At 44.4% G+C, this 20,565-nt stretch overlaps 1 protein-coding gene across 15 annotated transcripts in view; it reads right to left on the bottom strand.

Annotated features, from left to right (window-relative positions):
• The window catches only part of LOC119652655 (tyrosine-protein phosphatase Lar), a 994,202-nt gene that overhangs the window by 79,190 nt on the left and 894,447 nt on the right, over positions 1 to 20,565 (bottom strand). For 8 of the 15 annotated variants that reach the window (XM_038056909.1, XM_038056910.1, XM_038056920.1 and 5 more), the window contains 4 exons: positions 20,156 to 20,302; positions 19,958 to 20,091; positions 15,871 to 16,021; positions 14,962 to 14,985 (listed from right to left, as the gene is read on the bottom strand). In XM_038056909.1, coding sequence (XP_037912837.1) covers positions 14,962 to 14,985; positions 15,871 to 16,021; positions 19,958 to 20,091; positions 20,156 to 20,302 — 456 coding nt within the window. The remainder of the gene's footprint in view (positions 1 to 14,961; positions 14,986 to 15,870; positions 16,022 to 19,957; positions 20,092 to 20,155; positions 20,303 to 20,565) is intronic. The other 7 variants (XM_038056916.1, XM_038056914.1, XM_038056922.1 and 4 more) reach the window with 3 other exon arrangements.

Here is a 20,565-nt window from a genome sequence, read left to right on the forward strand (position 1 = left end):
CTACACAACGATTAGCTGCAATGAAATAAGGATATCCGGGACCGGAGTCGCATCAATCGTGCAAGAATTGCAAGAGAAGCGTCTTCGCTGGTATGGCCATGTAATTCGCGTTAACGACGCTTCGAACGTGCCAATTTTTGGTTTCGGACATCTGATTACTATCAGTGGCATTACCGGCGCCAAAAGTGTTTTTTCTTACGGTTTCATGTCGCTTTTGATACCGTCAAAAAATGTCTAAGAGCCTTCATCCTATACCATTATGTTTTCTGCAAAAGAAATGTGAAAAGGATTCCCATTTCATTCACGGAGAAAGAAGTCCTTTATGGCACTATGCCCTTGGTTCAACGATGACGAAAGAAATCCAAAAAAATTATGAAGCATTTCATTGACCGACAACGTTCAAATTCATTTTGCTATTCTATCCTATCAACGAACGTCTCAAATCTAAAATTTACCGCAATGTCGTCCGTCCTGTCGCTGTCTATGGTTCTGAGTGTTGGCCGACTATAAAAGACAATGAACGGCGTCTTGCGGTAATGGAGACGAAGATGTTGCGTTGGACTAGTGGCGTGACACGTTTTGATCACATCCGAAATGAGGTGCTCAGAGGTGGCGGGGAGGAAGACGGGGCGGCAACCCTGTCGGCTGAACCAGAACCAAAACCAAGTGGCCGAGAAGAACCTGCACGTGGTGGTACCGGGAAACGCTGTATCGCATTGGCTTGCCGGCCGTGATGCAGTAGGCGAATGCTCCAAGGCTTAATTAGGGCGATCAAACCCGAGTCTGCACGGGGACTCATCTGAAGTGGCTTCGACCACGAAACCTTACCAGGGGTATACTGGTACCATGGGAACCGAGGTAGCCCCTGGACTCATATACTTCGGGAGAATTCCTGTCGTATATGAGTACAGCTCGGTTGTTTGCGGTTGACCCCCTAGTGGGAGCTTCATGGAGGCTGTGGTGATGCTCAAGCGAGAAGAGACCTTCGGGCCTCGGCGTGGTGTTGCGTTTCAACACGGGTGCCGTACTCCTTAGTTCGGTACAGATTTAGGCAGGTCGTGCACCCACCAGTATGAATGCTAAGCCATGCACTTGGTATAGACTGGTACCGTTGTTGCTTGTCACAGCGGCGTCTTCGATGTTACGGCCTTGTAATTTGTAAATTCCGGCGAAAACAGAGGTGACTTGATACGCTAGGTGGGGATTTAAAAGCCATATGATTGCATCTAGGCCAGGCATTCGATAGAACCAAATGGCGAAACTGATCATGATGAGTCGACCTCGTTTGAGAACGGAACAAAGGCCGAAGAAAAAGAAGAGGATTCTATCCTTGGCAGTACCATGGCTGCCACTCCTACATGTTTTGATTTATTCAGGAAAGCTTCCGATGAATGGGAACGAAAAGCTCGCGAGGCGTAGTACCAACATTGGACTACCAAAAACGAGAAAATCAGCCATTCCTCCAATATAAAGGATTTCTGGACTTAAATAGAATGACTCTGGAACTTCTTGCCGGAAACTCAGCTAGGATTCGCCTGGAATGGCGAATACAATATCTGATACCTTTATATCCTGAGGGCCCAATACCACCAACCCTTGCGTTGGCTCTCGTCTGAGGCGACCTACCTTATTTACCACAACCTTTCTTGTCTGCTGACCCGACTTGATTGATGCGATGTGCTCTCCAAATACAGTATTAAATCTGCTCCCGGAGTTGATGGCATCACTTACGATATGTTACATCCTCGGTGAGACCGCACGCATTGAAATTATAGAATTCCACAACTGTATGGATACGAAAATCGATGCTGGCTAAATGGTGAATCATTTGAATAATACCGACCCCCAAAAGAGTTTAAGATCTCACTCACGTCCGCGACTTTAGATTTATTTCGTTTATTTAAGTACTTTCTAGAGCTTTGCTTACAGAACGTGTCAAATTAAAAATACCTGGCTGAATGGCGTTCTGTAACACCATGTGTGGAAGTGGGCGTATCCGCGAGTTTTAGAAATAAATCGGTCGGTGATTTGATTTCTGTTTTTGAAGAGAAATCGCACAGTGAAATCAAAGAGCGCTTGGATCATTATATGACGAGCCTGCTCTCGCGCTGGCAATCATAAAAAATTGGTTTAACGAGTTTCAACGTGGGTCTCACGTCGATTTTTAATGAGCCATGCTCAGGCGCCCCGAAACGGCTATTACGATCCACGATCTGGTATGGGCGATCGCTGATTGAAGGTGCGCGAGATAGCTGAAACAGTAGGCATCTCAAAAGACCTCGTGAGTGATATCCTGCCGCGTTTGCTCACTACGGACAACAAGCGCAACCGTGAGACCACTTCAGACCAATGTTTGACACTGTTTAAGCGCAATTCGAAGGAGTTTATGCGTGACCGAGACATGGCTTCACGGGTATACACTGGAGACCAAGGAACAGTTGAAACAGTGAACTTCGCCCGGGGAACGTGCTCTAAAGAAGGCAAAAACTGCTGTATCGCCGGGATGCCGATGATGATGGTGATGACGGATTACCAGAAGAAAGACAAAATCGTCATAGGGCCCTACTACACCGAATTATTGGGCCGATTCGACGACGAATTGCTGAAAAAAGGTCCCATTTGGCGAAGAAAGAACTACTCTTCCTCAATGAAAACAAACCGGCTCACAACTCCGCCGTCACCACGGCCAAATTGGTCGAATTAGGGTACAAACTGCTACCCCATTCACCGTATTCTGCAGATTTGGCTCCGTGCAACTTCTTTTTATTTCGGAATTTAAAAAGTCACTCGCCGGCAGAAATTTGAGTCGAATGAGGAGGTCATTTCCGCCACGAAGGCTTACTTTGCAGACCTCGAAAAGCTTATTTTTCAGAAGGGTTAAAGTTGGAGCATCGCCGGGTCAAGTGTATCAAGCTAAATGGAGACTATGTTTAGAAATAAATAGCAACTTTTCCAAAATTTTCGTTTTTATTTTGGAGGCTAAGTACTTATCGGATCGTCCTCGTAAACAGACTATCTCCCTTGAACATCTTGATCTTCTTGCTGGGCAGTATTTCCTTTCTCCTGCTGAAATTGTTTTATGGGTGTCAAGGATAATGTCCAATCGACGACTTCAGCTAGAACTAGATTGTGTTTAAGTAGACAATGACATTCCACAAGGATGCGTTTTAAGACCAATGCTGTTTAATATTTATACAGGATCCTGATGGCATTGAAATCTTCCAGTATGCGGACGATTTTTTCGTATTGGTCACTGCAGATTATTGGATTTTGATCTCCTGTTTGCCAATTCAGGTGAATGCGTTCGTCGCGGAATCCCATAGGTTGGGCCTATCGATTAACTTAACCAAATCCAAATCTATCTCCTTAAAAAGAACCGGATTAACACCCTTGCTCGTTCAAATTAATAACCATGCCTTTACCAATGTTAAATCCATTATTTTTTAATTAGGGAAATATCGAAGACGTGTTCTATAGGAAATTATTTTCTTTCAGCCTTTGTCCCGTTCACAAGCGGGTAAGAGACCACTTGAACTCTATTATTCCTAAAACCCTCAAGGTTGGTAGGTTGATTAATTTTTCAACGGGTTTTTTTTGGGGTCTCCCACCCCAAAAGGCTATTAATATCTATAGATCCTTGGTAAGGCCCATCATAGAATATACCGCCACATCCACTATGAACCCTCCAAAGTACTTTGAAAAAAAACTTAACTCAATATCCATTTATATCTTGAGAATATGGTTAAGGCTGACCAGAACCATTCCCTTACCCCAGCTCTTTGTTTCGGCCGAAGGATCACTACTCCATTTCAAAAAGACTCTTCTGACAGCCAAAGAACTTCTTAAATTAAAGGAAAAGAATTCTAAAACGCATCAATTGGTGGCTGATAATGGTCTGTGCTCGATCTATAAGTCTTTCCAAAGCTTGCTCGTAATTCCCAACGTTATTTCCACAACCTCTAACAAGCTTCAGGCTATTCGGTCGTATGACTTGGATGGCGCCGTTGTCTTGTGGTTTTCTGGTCATTGGATCGGACGCTGCTTTCACGAGTGATGGATCTGCCTGCGCTATAAGTGGTCCTGAGAGGATGCATGTCTCACGTTCTTCTTTGAAAGTGAGTACGGTCTTGGTTGCTGAAATTTTTTGCGTTCTTCAGGCCATCAATATGGCCTTCAAAATGGGTGCGGAGAAATTTGCTATCATTACAGGCTCCCCACACTTGTAAATTACTGAAACAAACTGCGCTATCGTATTACCTAGTGGGTTAAATACATGCTCTTGCTTCTGACCTTTTTAACTAACTGAAAATTTTATGATACCCGGCTCATGCGGAGTATCCACTAAACGAACTTGCCTACGTTGAGGTTCGTAAGGCTCGTAAGGCTCTGAGGTCTGATTATACCAGGTCAAATCTTCCCCTGTGGATGTTCGTAAAGCAATTCAGGAACATTGCCATAGGGAATGGGATTATGACTTGCTCCGTTTCGAGTTTTTTAACCATAAAAAAAACTTCTTGATGAGAAATCCCTGTATGATTGACGGCCGTTTATACATCTTTAAGGAGGCTAGAATTAGATTATAACACATATGGGTTCTCTTACACTTTGGCGGCACAACATTTCCTACCCTCTCTTCTCCCCCCCCCCCCCCCTCCCTTTTCTCTGCATCGACCAAACCGTATCCTTCGGCTCTCCAACGGTTCGCTGTGGCTAATACAGTCGCGCGAAATATATCAGCCACACCGTGTCCACTACCTTTTGTCTACCAAGCAGCCTCTATATGATCGTGCGTCAAGTTTCTACCGGCTTACTGGTTTTGGGATGGAACCCGTTTGGTTGAAAGGGGCAACCAGCCGGTTTAGCCGGTTTAGCCGTTTGAAAGGAAACTGAAGCCAGGTGTTCTGAATTTCAACACTAGTATACCCTGGTTTCTACAATGCATCCTGTTTTCCGGATCTCAACATTTCGTATACTGGAACCTAAACGCATCCTGTTGGCCATTATCAAACCGCGGTAATGACTTAAAATACTAACTTAAATCATCCCCTTAATTAAATAATATCAACTCAAATCAATTGTTACCAACTCAATAACTACTAAACGTTCCTTAGGTTATGATTAATGACTAACAATTGTCAAGCTTGCATCACGTGTCCAGCTTGTTTGGGTAGGCTCTGACAATAAAGTGTTTGAAGCGATTAGAATCGAATTTAATAAATACGTGTTTTGGCGTTTTTTGACCAAGAACGATAGTGTGTTCCTGACAACATAGGCTAAATGCCTTCCATTAGTCCGGTCGGTTCAGTTTGCGGGTGGTATCAGGTCCATATTTTGGACTTTTAGCCTGCCGGGTCTCAGGGGACAAATAAAAGGCAACAAAAACGAGTACCTTCGACAGCATAAAAAGGAACCCTACAAAAATGGCAATAAATTTGTAAATTTGTGCAACAGACTGGCGCTCCCTCTTAACATCAATAACATCTAACACCAAAGAGAAAGACTCCTCATTACGGTTGCAGATCCATTGATATCACATAGCACTCGTATAAAGGAAACACCTCTTACCACTCCTCTTTGTTCTGTTGTAGACACTGTCACACTAGACATCTAAGATCCAGTGCCCTATACCTTGCTTTATGCAGATGATGTTTTCCGTCTTATAGTAAAGCTGATCTTGAGACCCTTGTCCAAAAACCGAATGATCGCCTCATCCAACATAGTTTCAGATTGAATTTGAACAAAACTGAATTTTTGACAACCGGTTTCCATGAAATAGTGCCTGTCACTGTCAATAGCAATGACCTACCCAGAACTGAGCGATTTAAATATCTTGGGTCAATGCTCTCAGCCAACGGAGAACTGCAGTGTCGTTTGGTCTGTCGCCCTCTATGGTTCTGAGTGTTGGCCGACAATAAAGGACAATGAACGGTGCCTCGCGATAATGAAATGAACAAATCCCATATAACTTTTTTCTTGGAAGAAGATTATACTCCGACTCGGACGATGGACTGAAATTATTCCCGATGAGGTTACCTGGCACCACAGGATTCTGTCTTAGGTCTCATATTGTGGTTAATTATGTACGATGGAATATTGACGCTATGCCTTCCTAACAACGTGACAACCACTGGCTTTGCGGACAAGATCGGGGTCACAGTAGCTGCAAAACATTTAGACTAGATCAAGTCCTACGCAAATGAATTGATATGGGCGATCAATTCCTCGCTGAAAAAGCCCGGCCTAACTAGTGCTAATTAGCAAAAGAAGAAAGGGCACAACTGTGAAAATTAAAGTTGGTGAATAAACAATTTACCCCCAACCATCGCTTAAACACGTGGGAGTAATGATTGACAGAAGGCTCAACTTTAACACATTGAGTGGGCCGCAACTAAAGCGCCTTCCATCGCTGTAGCGATCTCGAGGATACTACCGAACATTGATGGACCAAGACAAAGTCGACGTCGTCTTATTTCAAGGGTAGTTAATTCCGTGGTAGTCAAAGGGTAGTATAGGTTCCAGGGCGAAATGTGGATTGGTACCCACGATGGAGCATAAAACCTGGGAAACGCCTGCTGAACCAACACCAACAGCTCTAATACCAAAACCCTATGACCACCTTCACGTGGCGACCACTGGGAGCTCTTTCTTAACGAAAAGCGACGGAGAAGGATGAAGGCGAGTCTCCCGCGCCTAAAAATGTAACAAATTATACCAACTGGTCCTCCAAGTTGGGGGTTGGGTTAATTCCGTGCTACTCTACGCAGCTTCAGTTTGGGTAACTGTTCTGGAAAACAAATCAAACTACGGAAAACTAGGAATGACGTATCGACTAAGTGCACTCCGGGTATGCAAAGACAATCCCCATAGATATCTTGGCCAATAAAAGTCGGCGTCCCTTCGACATAGCTTAAATAACATTGAATCAGAAGGTTTGATACCATGAAGATTGTTTTTTAAATTGAGGAGGCCCACAATCTAGCAATTGGGGACTTTCGATTCTAGGGAAATGTAGTTCTTTCTAAACAGTTCAACAAAAAACAAGTTATACTTGGAAGCAATGGAGAACACACACTTTTAAAAGATTACTTTACTGGAGACCACCATCTTTTGTTAAGCATTTTAATTGACCAAATGGAAACGAATTAAACTGAACTCTACTGTAAGGGTATTGAGTCCTGCGGTTCACTAAGTTTTATGTGTTTCCCCTTATGTCGGCGCCATTAAATATTCAGACTAGAACATGTTCACAGTACACAGGGTTAACTCCTGCATATAGTACTTCACAATAAGTACCAATATATCTGTAACCAGTAAAACTCAACACTACCACCCCATGTTGAAAATGGCGAGTGCTGAAAGATGCAAATTACCAAATAATGAATGCAAAAACATGCAAGTCGAATTAATTTACACAGAAACGAATTTAAGTTTGGATATTCGAAAGGAGAAGACGACCCGACGAATAGTAGGATGGGAATAAGAAAATAGAAATAAAAACCCAATGAAATAGAGAGGCAAGTTAGACAGGAATGGGAAAAGTTAGACGAGACTGGAAACAGAAGGAAGCAATGCAAGTTGATGCAAATAATGTTCTCTAGAATTCATAAATTTCACGAGCAATTTGTATATGGTGGTATATATCAAAGAGAACCGACTGGAAATAACGCTTCCAAGCAGCTGGTCGAGAAAAAAATGGCAAGATTCCGAAGAATCCTGAAAGTTTAAGTGAAAAAGTGAACAATTTGAAGGAAGAATTTCCGGGCAGCTGAATAATTTCAATGCAAAAAGACCAACAGGAATCGAATATATTTTGCACTGGGAGAAAAGAGGTCCCCTTTCCTGAAAAATTCGGCACGAATTCGGGATGACGCCGAATTTCTTATTTTTCCATTTTCAGATAATACTAAGGAATGGGCGGTTGGTAACAAATGTAGATCTTAAAGTGTTAATGTATCTATCTTACGCCGAATGAGACGATGCCGGACTTTCGTCGAAGGCTTGATGCTTTGGAGGACGCTATCTTAAGCACGGATGGGCGGATCCTGGTCGGGGGTGACTTCAATGCTAGGGCACTTGAATGGGGCATGCCTCACACAGATTCCAGAAGGGATCGAATTCTGGAAGTGGAGGCGAGAACAGAACTGGTAGTTCTAAACACCGGATCCACCCCAACGTTTCGACGCCCGGGCTGCGAAGGAAGCATTCCAGACGTAACCTTCGCGTCGGAATCACTGGTGTCGCTGGTGGACGGGTGGCGAGTTCTGGAAGACTTTTCGGCAAGTGACCACCAATACATTGCTTTCGAAGTGGTGGACACAAACTCTCGATGTGCGCCACCCCAGCGATCTTTCTGTGTATGGAACGTCGCGAAAGTAACACCGGGAAGTTTGTCGAAACTCTGGGAACAGGTGGGGCCACGCTGAAGGGTACTCCTGGGGGCGGTGGCGCCGCAGCTGACACTATCGTAAATTCAGTTATGAACCTGATAACGACGGTCTGCGGAGCCTCCATGCCCAGAAAGACATCTAGGCGCGGCAAACCTTTCATGTATTGGTGGACAGTGGAAATCGTAGAGCTCCGGAAGAAGTGTCACAGCCTTCGCCCCTTAACACAACGTCTAGGCGACAGGGGGGGAAGCATGTACCATAATGATGGAGTACAAATCAGCCAAAAGGAGACTCCGCAGCGCAATAAACAAGAGCAAAGCTCGCTGCTGGCAAGATCTGGTCGACGAGGTGAATGGGGATCCGTGGGGATTCGGTTACAAACTGGTAACTCGAAAGATTGGGGCTCTGCGGAAACCCTGTTCACTTAAGGCCGAGCAGATGGACCGCATTGTGAGGGCACTCTTCCCTGCGCACCCCGTATGGGCTTGTTGTATCATACTCGTTCAAATAGTTTACCCATGGTATTGACCAAACATATCGGTCGATATGAGGAGGGGTCTCCCAATGGTTTACTTGGCTTCGGAATAAGTATCAACTTTTGCAGCTTCCATTTCTCGGGGAATTCTCCTTCTCTAAGGCATGCCGTAAAAATTTTGGCAAGCATACCTGGTGCTGACCTGGCTGACACTTTCAGGGCGATATTCGTGATTCCATTGAGCCCTGGGGTCTTATTTTCAGCGAATTTCCTTGTTGCATCAAAAATTTCCTCTTCTAGCACTTCAGGAATTTCGTTAGGGTTTACATGAACTTTAGGCAGATTTGTGTAGTTCACATCCTCTGGGAAGAGAGTGTCCACTATGTTTTGTAGTAATTTTGGACAGGTAATCGGTGGGGAGCGCTTGCCTTTCAGTGATGACATTACAGACCTGTAGGCACCACCCCATGGATCAGAATCAGCTTCGGTACACATCCGCTTGAAATGTTCGGATTTTCTCTTCGTGATAGCTACTTGCAATTTTTTCCTCGCGTTCTTGTATTGCATGTGCAGCTCAACGAATTCAGGTTGATTTCTTCTGCGCTGGGAGCATCTCCTAGCTCTGAGGCAGTTTTTCCGACATTCCTCAATTTCTGAATTCCACCAGAAATTGGGATTTCGTCTTCGGAAAGCGCTACGCTGTGGCATAGAGGCATCGCATGCCCGCTGCAATTTTTCAGCGGCCTGTAAAGCTTTTTCTTGTGCGCTTCCCGATACTAATGTGTCATCTAGAAGTACCTCCTTGAACATTTCTTCATCGAATTTGTTAGTTACCCAGCTCATCGTTATTCTTTTTTGTGGCTTCATGTAATTCCTACGCGAGGTTTGGAAGACAATAGCCTGATGATCGCTGTGTGTGTACTCTTCGCTAACATGCCACTGCAAGTCTTTGATAAGGGTGTCACTGACGAAAATGAGGTCTACTACCGAATATAATTCTCTCCTTCGGTATGTGTTGGCTCCCCCAGAGTTCGCAAGTACGATATTTAGACGCGAGAATGTCTCTTGCAGTGGTCGTAGTAGTGGTAGCAGTGTCTGTCTGTCTGTCTGTCTTTTTTTCTTTGTGTTTTTTTTTACGGGGTGGAAATCCGCACGAGATTCTCTGGTACGAGCACCTCTCCGAGGGTCTTCTCTAGGGCCTTCCTTTCCTCCACAAACCTTGAGTAGTAGAAGAATACATGCTCTGGGTCCTCTGGGACTCCATCGCAGTTTGGACAATCGTGTGAGGTATCTAGTTTAAACCTGAACAGGTACTGGCGGTATCCTCCATGCCTCGTGAGAAACTGAATAAGATTATAATTAATCTCACCGTGCCGTCTCCCCAACCACTCCTTTATGGCAGGGATGAACCTGTGTGTCCATCAACCCTTTCCCGAACGTTCCCAATGCTCTTGCCATATATTTAGCGATCTCTCCCTTTCGGCGTTCTCCGTCTGCGCATTATAGACATTCATCATCTCATCTGCCAAGATGTCAATGGGCATCATTCCAGAAATGACGAATGCCGCATCATCTGAGACAGCCCTGAATGCCCAGCACACCCTTAGGGCTGTTCTTCTGTAGACTGAACTTAGTTTGTTAGCGTTAAATGTAACCTGCCTTCCCCCAAACTGGAGCTGCATAGAGCAGGATCGAACTAACTACCCTAGCTATAAGCAACTTGATAGCATGCCGTGACCCTCCCACGTTCGGCATCATTCTTGCCAGGGCCACACTCGCAGTGAATGCTTTGTCATAGACATACTGCACGTGTGGCTTATAGCTAAGCTTCCCATCGATCATCACTCCCAAGTATTTGATCGCAGGTTTAGAAGTGATGATATAATTCCGAATTTGAATACGGACAAAATTTCTTTTACGGCGCTTGGTGATGAGGACCGCTTCCGTTTTTTCCTCCGCAAGTGTCAGACCAGAACTCTCTAGCCAACCACTAATAGCACTGATCGCTTCGTATGAGTATAACTCAGCATCTTCGAGATACTTTGCGACAACAACCAGCGCTATATCATCGCCATAGCCCACCACCGTGACCTCCTCCAGAAGGGGAAGATTAAGAACATGGTTGTACATAATGTTCCACAGCAGTGGGCCCAGTACTGAGCCCTGTGGGACACCCGCGGAGACAACGTACTCCTGAGGTCCGTCATCGGTGTCATACCAAAGCCTCCGCTCTTGTAGATAGCTGTTGAAAATAGCTGCAAGATAAGCGGGAACACCAATATTTGCCAGAGATGCCCGTATTAGGTTCCAATTGGCCGAATTGAATACATTTCTCACATCCAGGGTCACTATTATGCAATATTTGCTAGTACTACCCTTTCCGTGAATTGCAACTTCGGCCAAACCATGTTGTTGGCATCAATGGTTGATCTGGCTTTAGGTTGGCTCACCTGGAGATTTGCCAGCCTTAGGCAGTAGCACCAACTTCTGTCGTTTCCATGATGCAGGAAATATCCCCTCGGATATGGACGCTTCGAACAACTCAGCGAACATGTCCGGTCTGGATCCAGACCCGGAGCTTTGTTATCTCCTATCCTAGCGCAGATCTCCAGCAGCTCCTCGCTGGCGACTGGCGGCATTGCCGTGTCGTTCAAAGGTCGCTGGAGCTGTCTATGCCCTCCTCTTGCTGAGGGAATAACCCCTGGATAATTTTTAACAAGAGTGAAGGGGACGTGATCTGCGAAGTGGATCGAACTCTGAATCGCCCCATCACGATTCTATAGGCGCTCCCGCGCTTCTGAACAGAGCTCCTTAAAACATTCCCTCTTGCTCCGTTGGATGGCGAGCTTGAGGGTTTTGCGAGCTTCCTTATAGGCGGGACCAAGGGCAAAAAGCCCTTGGTCGATTCTGCCTACCGCTCTTTGAGCCGCTCTTCTGGTTCGGGGACAGGCTGATCGAAGACTGGCCAGTTCAGCATTCCACCAGTAGTTTGGTCTTCTACTGGGGAATGAACACCTCCTCGGCATGGACGCGTCACATGCTTTGGCGATACATTGGGCCACATGGCGAGCTCTTTCCATGAAGGTCTGCTCATCCAGAGCTTTAGCGGAACAGACTGACATCTTTCTTGGTTTCGAGCATGAGGGTCTTCTGCCCGGTGACTCCACCCATAGCCCAAGGAAGATTGCCTGATGATCGCTGTCGGTGTAACCGCATCAGGACATACCGCGTGCCAGTGCAGGGCTGAGAAAAGTTAGGTCTACGATTGATCAGACCCCCTTTCTGAAAGGTGTTTGTATGCTCGAGTAAATCTTGACGACCCTACAATGATTGAGGTTTATTTGAATAAACGTCACTTTTTCATTGAAGTCAGCGCCTTCCAAAATTTCGGGCATTTAGCACTTCCGGCAATATGCCGGTAATCCCGTGACGCCGGCGCGGAAAGCGCAGAGGACTGTCCACTTTTCTCTATAAAAGAGTTGGAACAGGCAGCCCTCTCTATGAAAAACAAGAAGACGCCAGGGCCCGATGGTATTCCAGCAGAGGTATAAAAACTGGTATTCCAACACCGGTCAGACCTACTGCTCGGCGCATTCCCTGCTCGTTGAAAAGTTGCGAGGCTTGCGCTGATCCCTGAGAAAAGTTAGGTCTACGATTGAGCAGACCCCCTTTCTGAAAGGTGTTTGTATGCTCGAGTAAATCTTGACGACCCTACAATGATTGAGGTTTATTTGAATAAACGTCACTTTTTCATTGAAGTCAGCGCCTTCCAAAATTTCGGGCATTTAGCACTTCCGGCAATATGCCGGTAATCCCGTGACGCCGGCGCGGAAAGCGCAGAGGACTGTCCACTTTTCTCTATAAAAGAGTTGGAACAGGCAGCCCTCTCTATGAAAAACAAGAAGACGCCAGGGCCCGATGGTATTCCAGCAGAGGTATAAAAACTGGTATTCCAACACCGGTCAGACCTACTGCTCGGCGCATTCCCTGCTCGTTGAAAAGTTGCGAGGCTTGCGCTGATCCCTAAAGGGAAAGGCGATCCCGAATTGCCGTCTTCATACCGCCCACTATGTATGCTTGACACTGCTGGGAAAGTGCTCGAAAAGCTCATCAGAAGTAGACTCGCTGAAGCGATACGCGCTGCCGGAGATTTATCTCCCCGGCAGTTTGCTTTTAGGCCAGGGAAATCGACAATTGATGCTGTCATGCAGGTTGTGGACGCCGTTCGACGAGCAGAGGCACATAGCCGCCGAACTCGACGGGTGGTGCTCCTCGTAACGCTTGACGTCAGAAACGCCGTCAATTCCATAAGATGGAAAGACATTCTAGGCACATTAGACAATACCTTCAAAGTGCCGAACTATCTCTTACAGATTTTGAGGGACTATCTGAGGAACACTAGAGGGTCAAAGGTGGATGGAGGTCACGTCGGGGGTAGCACAAGGATCCATCCTAGGGCCGGACCTCTGGAACGCTACCTATGACAGTCTGCTTAAACTCGACATGCCAGAAGAGTCGCGCCTGGTCGGCTACGCAGATGATGTCGCAGCGTTTGTTGCTGGACGCACTGTCGAACAGGCGCAAAGCAGACTCGGCATATTGATGCGACGGGTAATCGGATGGATGACTACTCATGGTTTCAACCTTGCACAGGAAAAAACCGAAGTAGTCATCCTGACTAAAAAGAGAATTCTGACCCTGCGTCCCATATCGTTCGGCGAGTCGATCTTCGAGTCAAAATCAGCGGTACCTCGGGTTGACTGTTGACTCAAACATGAGCTTTTCTGAGCAAATCCAAGCAGCAGCGAACAAGGCTGCGGCTGGAGTTTCGGCGTTAAGTAGGCTAATGGCAAAGATTGGGGGTCCTACGTCTAGTAGGCGACGTCTCCTGATGAGCTCAACGCAGTCTGTCCTGCTCTACGGCGCAGAGGTATGGGCTGGCGCTCTTAAAAAGGAGGTATATCGTAAATGCCTCGCGCAAGTACAGAGACGGGGAGCTTTACGGGTGGCGTGTGCGTACCGCATTGTCTCTGAACCGGCCGTGATGGTGATCGTGGGAGTTATCCACGTTGCCCTTCTTGCTAGGGAGCGTCAGGCCATATACAAGCGCAAGGGAGATGAGCCAAAGGAGGTGGTTGCTCGCGAAGAACGGCAACACACTTTAGACGAGTGGCAGCTCTCTTGGCAAAATCAAACTAGAGGCAGATGGACTGCGCGGCTCATCGGCAACTTAGGTGCGTGGCTGAATCGGAAGCATGGTGAGACTGACTATTTCCTTACCCAATTTTTAAGTGGGCATGAAGGTTTTCATTCTTACCTGCACAAGATTGGAAAGGCGCGTTCTCCGGATTGTGTGTGTTGCAATGGAGTTGTGGACGACGCCCACCACACTTTTTGTTCTTGTGGAAGGTGGGAGGGAGTTCGTCAGCAGCTCTATTTAAACACAGAGGATCTCTCTCCAGACAACATTGTCGAAGAGATGCTGAGGACTGCTGACAGGTGGAACCGTGTTGTCCATTACGTTCGGGCCCTTCTCGTTGCTAAGAAGGTAGAACTCGACCGGTGGAGGAGCCAGATGGCAGGGGGTTCCTTTCCTCCTCTCCCCTCCCGTTGGTGAAAGGAATTGCCTGATTTGAAGGCTCCGCAAGGTGGGAGAGTTCGGGGACTAACCCGAAGTAATGTGACAAATGGTTCCAGGCTAGCTCTCTGACGATGGGGAGGTGTTTAGTTGGTAGTCCGACGACGTACCGAATCGGGAGTCCAACACTGTGTGCGTAAATGCATTCACCTAACCCCCCCCCCCCCCTCCCCCCCCCCCAAACAAAAAAAAAGAGGGATTTTGGACAGAATAAAGGAGATTATAATCTACAACCAAGAATATGTATCATAACGAAGATAAAATGGAAATACGGGTTAAGATTGTGTGAGGGTAAAATATAAAGATATTTTCTGAATTGGAACAAAAACTTTTCTTAAAAAATTGGCGCTAACAACTCAACAAACAAAAATATATTCCTAACACCATTTTTCTTCACATGTGTAGGTAAAACCTGCTTTAAATTCATTTATCTCATTTTGAATACACAAGCGATAACTTACTGGCACCTCCAAATGCGAAATCACCTAATGATTTTGTATGCATGAAATGATTTGAGTTGAATGAAAGAAAATATACAAAGCATTAATAATCATCAACCCTCTATCAACACACTAAAATCATAGATAAAACATTGACGTAAATCTAAACATTTCAAAGATAGCTTTCAGTGCAAAAAGTACAAAAATATGTGTTGCAGGAAAAAATGGAGATAAAAAAAAATTAACTATCATTCTATGAAATATGCCCTAAAACTAAACTTCTCCAGAGATAAAAATAAATATTATAGATACATATCTAGAAAATTAAATGAAATTAATGGTGACAAAATTTATTCACAAAAACACTACAATATTGAACACTTACATTATTTTATTTTGCAATTAGTTTGGATGTGGTATGTTAAGAGAGTAAGTGGAATGTGTGCGTAACGAAAATTAGCATCCACAGAGATTTGTTTATTTTTTTTTTTTTCAAATTTGAGATTGCGTGTAAGAAAACATGATTGAATGATTCAAATGAAATGAACGTGACGAAAAAATTGTTGAAAAAAAATTGTTAGATTTTCAATTTTCCATTTATCATATTCAATCAAAATTCAAAAATAGTTTTTCCAGATTTATCTTTTAGTAAATCGAATTTTTTTTTAAGTTAATTTCGATTTGAATGAATTTGAGATACAATTCGGAAACTAGTTTAAATTTTTTAGCACATTTCAATTTTTTAATCTTTAAGCCAATTAGATTTGAATTTCTTCAATTATCACTTCAATTTTACAGTGAATTTCGACACTAGTTAGGATCTTGACTTTTCAGAATTTTTTTCTTCCAAATTTGCCTTCAAATCCTTCGTATCTTGAGAAAATCTTGATATTTGAAAATCATAAATGTAACTCGAGAACTTTTACTTACCAGTCTCACCGGTGGTACAAGTCGCTGGCACGGAGGGTGGTCCGCGGCCAATATTATTTACAGCTATTACGAAAAATTCGTATTCGGTATAAGGACTCAAAGCGCGAACAACATAGAACATAGTGATAATTCCGCTGATCTCGCTGAATGCCTAATAGAATGGAAGAAAAAATGTTTATGTAAATTGGAAGGAAAAGTAGAGGAAATATACAATAATATTCTCAAGTCAAATGAATACGTATATAAACGATTTCAAAGAGTAAAGTAAATCTGAATGCAGTTTACCCCACTATCGATTCGTTATTTGTAGTAAAATTTGCATGAAACTTTTCAGTTTTTTTCGCCTACATTATGACTCCTATCTCTGCATTGTATTGCAAAACTAGGGTAAACTTAAGAGAAAATTTTGTTGAATTTATGAACCATGTTAATAAACGACACTATAATTAACATTATTCGAAAATAAAACTATATGTGATGCATTTGAGGCCCAAATTTTATCATCATCAACGGCGCAACAACCGGTAACCGGCCTAGGCATCCCTTAATAAGGAACTACAGACATCCCAGTTTTGCGCCGAAGTCCACCAATTCGATATCCCTAAAAGCTGTCTGGCGTCCTGACCTACGCCATCTCAGGCAAGATCGGCCTCATCTTCTTTTCCTACCATAGAGATTGCCCTTATAGACTTTCCGGGCTGGATCATCATCATCCATACGGATTAAGCGACCCGCCCACGGTAATCTATTGAGCCGGATTTTATCCACAACCTGACGGTCATGGTATCGCTCATAGATTTCGTCATTATGTAGGTTAGGGAATCGTCCATCCTCATGTATGGGGCCAAAAATTCTTCGGAGAATTCTTCTCTCGAACGCGACCAAGAGTTCGCAATTTTTCTTGCTAAGAACCCAAGTTTCCGTCGAATACACGAGGGCTGGCAAGATCATTGTCTTGAGACGTTTCGAGCGGAACAGTTTTTGTAAGCTGAAATAGGCTCTGTTGGCTGACAACAACCGTCCGCGGATTTCATCATCGTAACTGTTATCGGTTGTGATTTTCGACCCTAGATAGGAGAAATTATCAACGGTGTCAAAGTTGCAGTCTCCTATCTTTATTCTTTCTGTTTGACCAGTGCAGTTTGATGTTGTTGGTTGGTTGGTTTTTGGTGCTAATGTTGCCACCATATACGAGTATTTTGTCTTGCCTTCATTGATGTGCAGCCCAAGATCTCGTGCTGCCTGCTTGATCTAGATGAAGGCAGTTTGTACGTCTCGAGTCGTTCTTCCTATGATCCCGATATCGTCAGCATAGGCCAGTAGTTGGGTGAACTTAAAGAGGATTGTACCTCTTGAATTTAGCTCAGCATCACGGATCATTTTCTCGAGGGCCAAGTTAAGGAGGACGCATGATAGCGCATTCCCTTGTCGTAGACCGTTGTTGATATCGGATGGTCTTGAGAGTGATCCTGCTGCTTTTATCTGGCCTCGCACATTGGTCAGGGTCTGCCTAGTCAGTCTTATCAATTTCGTTGGGATACCGAATTCTTTCATGGCTGTGTACACGTTTACCCTAGCTATGCTATCATAGACAGTTTTAAAGAGATGGTGCAACTAACGTCCATATTCGAACAGTTTTTCCATCGCTTGTCGCACAGAGAAAATCTAATCTGTTGCTGATTTGCCTGGAGTGAAGCCTCTTTGGTATGGGCCAATGATGTTCTGGACGTATGGGGCTATCCGGCCTAGCAAGATAGTGGAGAATATCTTATAGATGGTACTCAGCACCTTGATACCTCTATAATTGCTGAACTGTGTGATATCTCCCTTTTTATGTATGAAACAGATAATGCCTCGTTGCCAATCGTCAGGCATAGATTCGCTGTTCCATACTTTGAGCACAAGTTGATGAACCACTTGGTGTAACTGGTCGTCTCCATATTTAACCAATTCGGCTGTAATTCCATCGGCTCCTGGCGACTTATGATTTTTAAGCCGATGAATTGCACGGACTTTTTCTTCTATACCTGGTGGTGGCAGTATTTGTCCGTCGTCTTCAATTGACGGGATCTCTAACTCGCCGATTTTCTGGTTGTTCAGTAGTTCATCAAAGTACTCAACCCATTGCTCCAATATGCCCATTCTGTTGGAAATCAGATTTCCCTCTTTGTCTCGGCAGGATGAACATCGATGTGTATAAGGCTTCATCGTGCTGACTTGTTGTTAAAATTTGCGCGCTTGGTGCGGTTGCTCCCCGATCGCCGGAGTTCGTGATAAGTCTCTGCGCGTGCCCGCGTTCTTTGAGAATGCAACATTACTCGGTATGCAGCATTACTTCCGTTCCGTTGCTAGCTCATCGTCAAACCAGCCGTTCCGACTCTTTTTGCGGCTGGGGCCAAGTATCTTTGTGGCCGTATTTATGATAACGTTCTTCAAATGATTGTGAAGATCATTTGTTGATGCTTCATTTCCAGGATCTCTGTTGACTGCGGTTATTGCGGCATCCATTTCCCTCTGATAGGTGTTGCGGAGGGCTGTATTGTGAATGGCTTCAGTGTTAACTCCCACCTGATTGTCAGAGGGGATTCTGGATGGTGTTGTTATTCGGGCTCGGAGCACCATGCCAACGAGATAGTGATCCGAGTCTACATTGGCCCCGTATATGTTCTGACATTCATTAAGGCTGAGAGGTGGCGGCGTTCGATCAACTCGTGGTCAATTTAATTGAAAGTGGTCCCGTCTGGAGAGACCCAATTATATTTGTGGACCGCTTTCCGCGCAAACCAGGTACTTCCAACAACCATTTCGTGTGATACTGCTAATTGAATGATCCGCAGTCCGTTGTCATTTGTAATTTGGTGTAAGCTATGGGAGCCAACGTATCGCTCCTTCCCTACTTGGCTGTTAAAATCCCCAAGTATGATTTTGATATCCTATCTGGGACAGGCTTCGAGGGTTCCTTCTACTGCCTCGTAGAAGGTATCCTGCTCCGACTTTGCAGTCTCCTCTGTAGGGGCATGAACGTTAATGAGGCTTATATTTCTAAACTTGCCATACAAGCGCAGAGTGCATAGCCGTTCGCTTATGTTTTCAAAGCCAATAAAAGCAGGGACTAAGAAACCTACTCCGAGCACATGGTTTACTGGATGGCCACTATAATATATGGTGTAGCGACTTTTCTCCAGAAAACCGGTCCCTGTCCAACGCATCTCCTGTAACGCTGTTACATCAGCCCTATGTTGGGACAGGATATCGGCTAGCTGCTCAGCAACTTCATCTCTGTACAGGGAGCGCACGTTCCACGAGAAAATGCGCAAATCGGTTTTTCTTTTTCGTTGCCGGGTTCGTCGTTGTGTGATCCGTCCAGTCCGAGGCTTCTGTTGTGGCTTCGTAACAAGTTGTTTTCCATGTAAGGTTGTCAGCCTTACCCAACCCCCAACCTGGAGGACCAGTTGGTACAATTTTTCCCGTTTTTAGGCGCGGGAGACTCGCCTTCATCATTCTCCGTCTGCAGTTTTTCGATAAGAAAGATTTCCCAGCGTTGATGTTAGTTCAGCAGGCGTTTCTCAGGTTTTATGCTCTATCGTGGGTACCCATCTACCTTTCGCCCTGGGACCTATACTACCCTTTGACCAGATCTTATGCATACATATAATGATAAATTTAAGTCCCTCTTCCTTGGTTGAGTCTTTTTTTTACAAAGAGTTCTGTACCACTTTAGGCTTTTTCTATGATCCTCCACCGCGCTAATTTGCAATCAACGTCAACTATTTGAAAAATTACTAATCGAGATGCTCTCTAGAGAGGTATGTCTGACAGGTGGGCAGACAGTGAAATAAGGTCTATTGCTGGGAAGTCCAATTTGAGCAAATGTTTCAGTAATATCAATTTTGGCTGGTTCTCAGGACGACTGGTCCATAACTTTGGAACAAATTTGGAAGTTTCCCAGAAAATCATATAAAAAGGATTATATGTCCAGATAAGCCATTTTGATACACATTATCAAAGGAGCTCAAGAACCTAAAAAACCTTTGAAAAGTGCTAACGTCATCCACATCCGAGATACTAATCTATAAAACGATCTTACCTGATTCGCATTCTTCGGCTTATATTGGATAACATAATATTGTAAATCTTCAGGTCCTTTGTACGACCATTCCAAACGCACCGATGTTGCAGTAACCTCTGATATTTGAACATCTGTAGGTGCAGTAGGTAATGCTAAAGAGAAAAGAAAACTTTTTTTACGATTCTAATCCGGAAGTATATAAGATATTCTACTTACATTGCACTTTCACCATAGCATTAGCCTCGATTTGTCCTAGAGAAGATGCAGCTATACACGTATAGTTTGCACTTTGTTGAATATTTGTTAGCTCAAGAACATTACGGCCAACAGGAATTTCGTTTTCAGGTGTTAAGTCCTGGGCGCCTAGGAAGTAAAATATACTCGTAAAGAAAATGCTGGTCATATAGTTGAAAATAAATTTTCGATATAGTTTTCGACCGCTCGTGTAATGAGAAACAAGTCGGGAAACTGGAAGCTGGTAAGATCATGCTCTATATTATAGCTTATATCATTGCAAAATTTCATGGTACTAGGATGAACTTAAGGGGGGTTTCTAACCAATTACAAAAAATTGTAGTAATATACTATTATTAACTTTATTTAAACAGATATCGGCATGGAAGGTA

This window comes from Hermetia illucens, chromosome 3 (assembly GCF_905115235.1).
Source record: "Hermetia illucens chromosome 3, iHerIll2.2.curated.20191125, whole genome shotgun sequence".
NCBI lineage: Eukaryota > Metazoa > Arthropoda > Insecta > Diptera > Stratiomyidae > Hermetia > Hermetia illucens.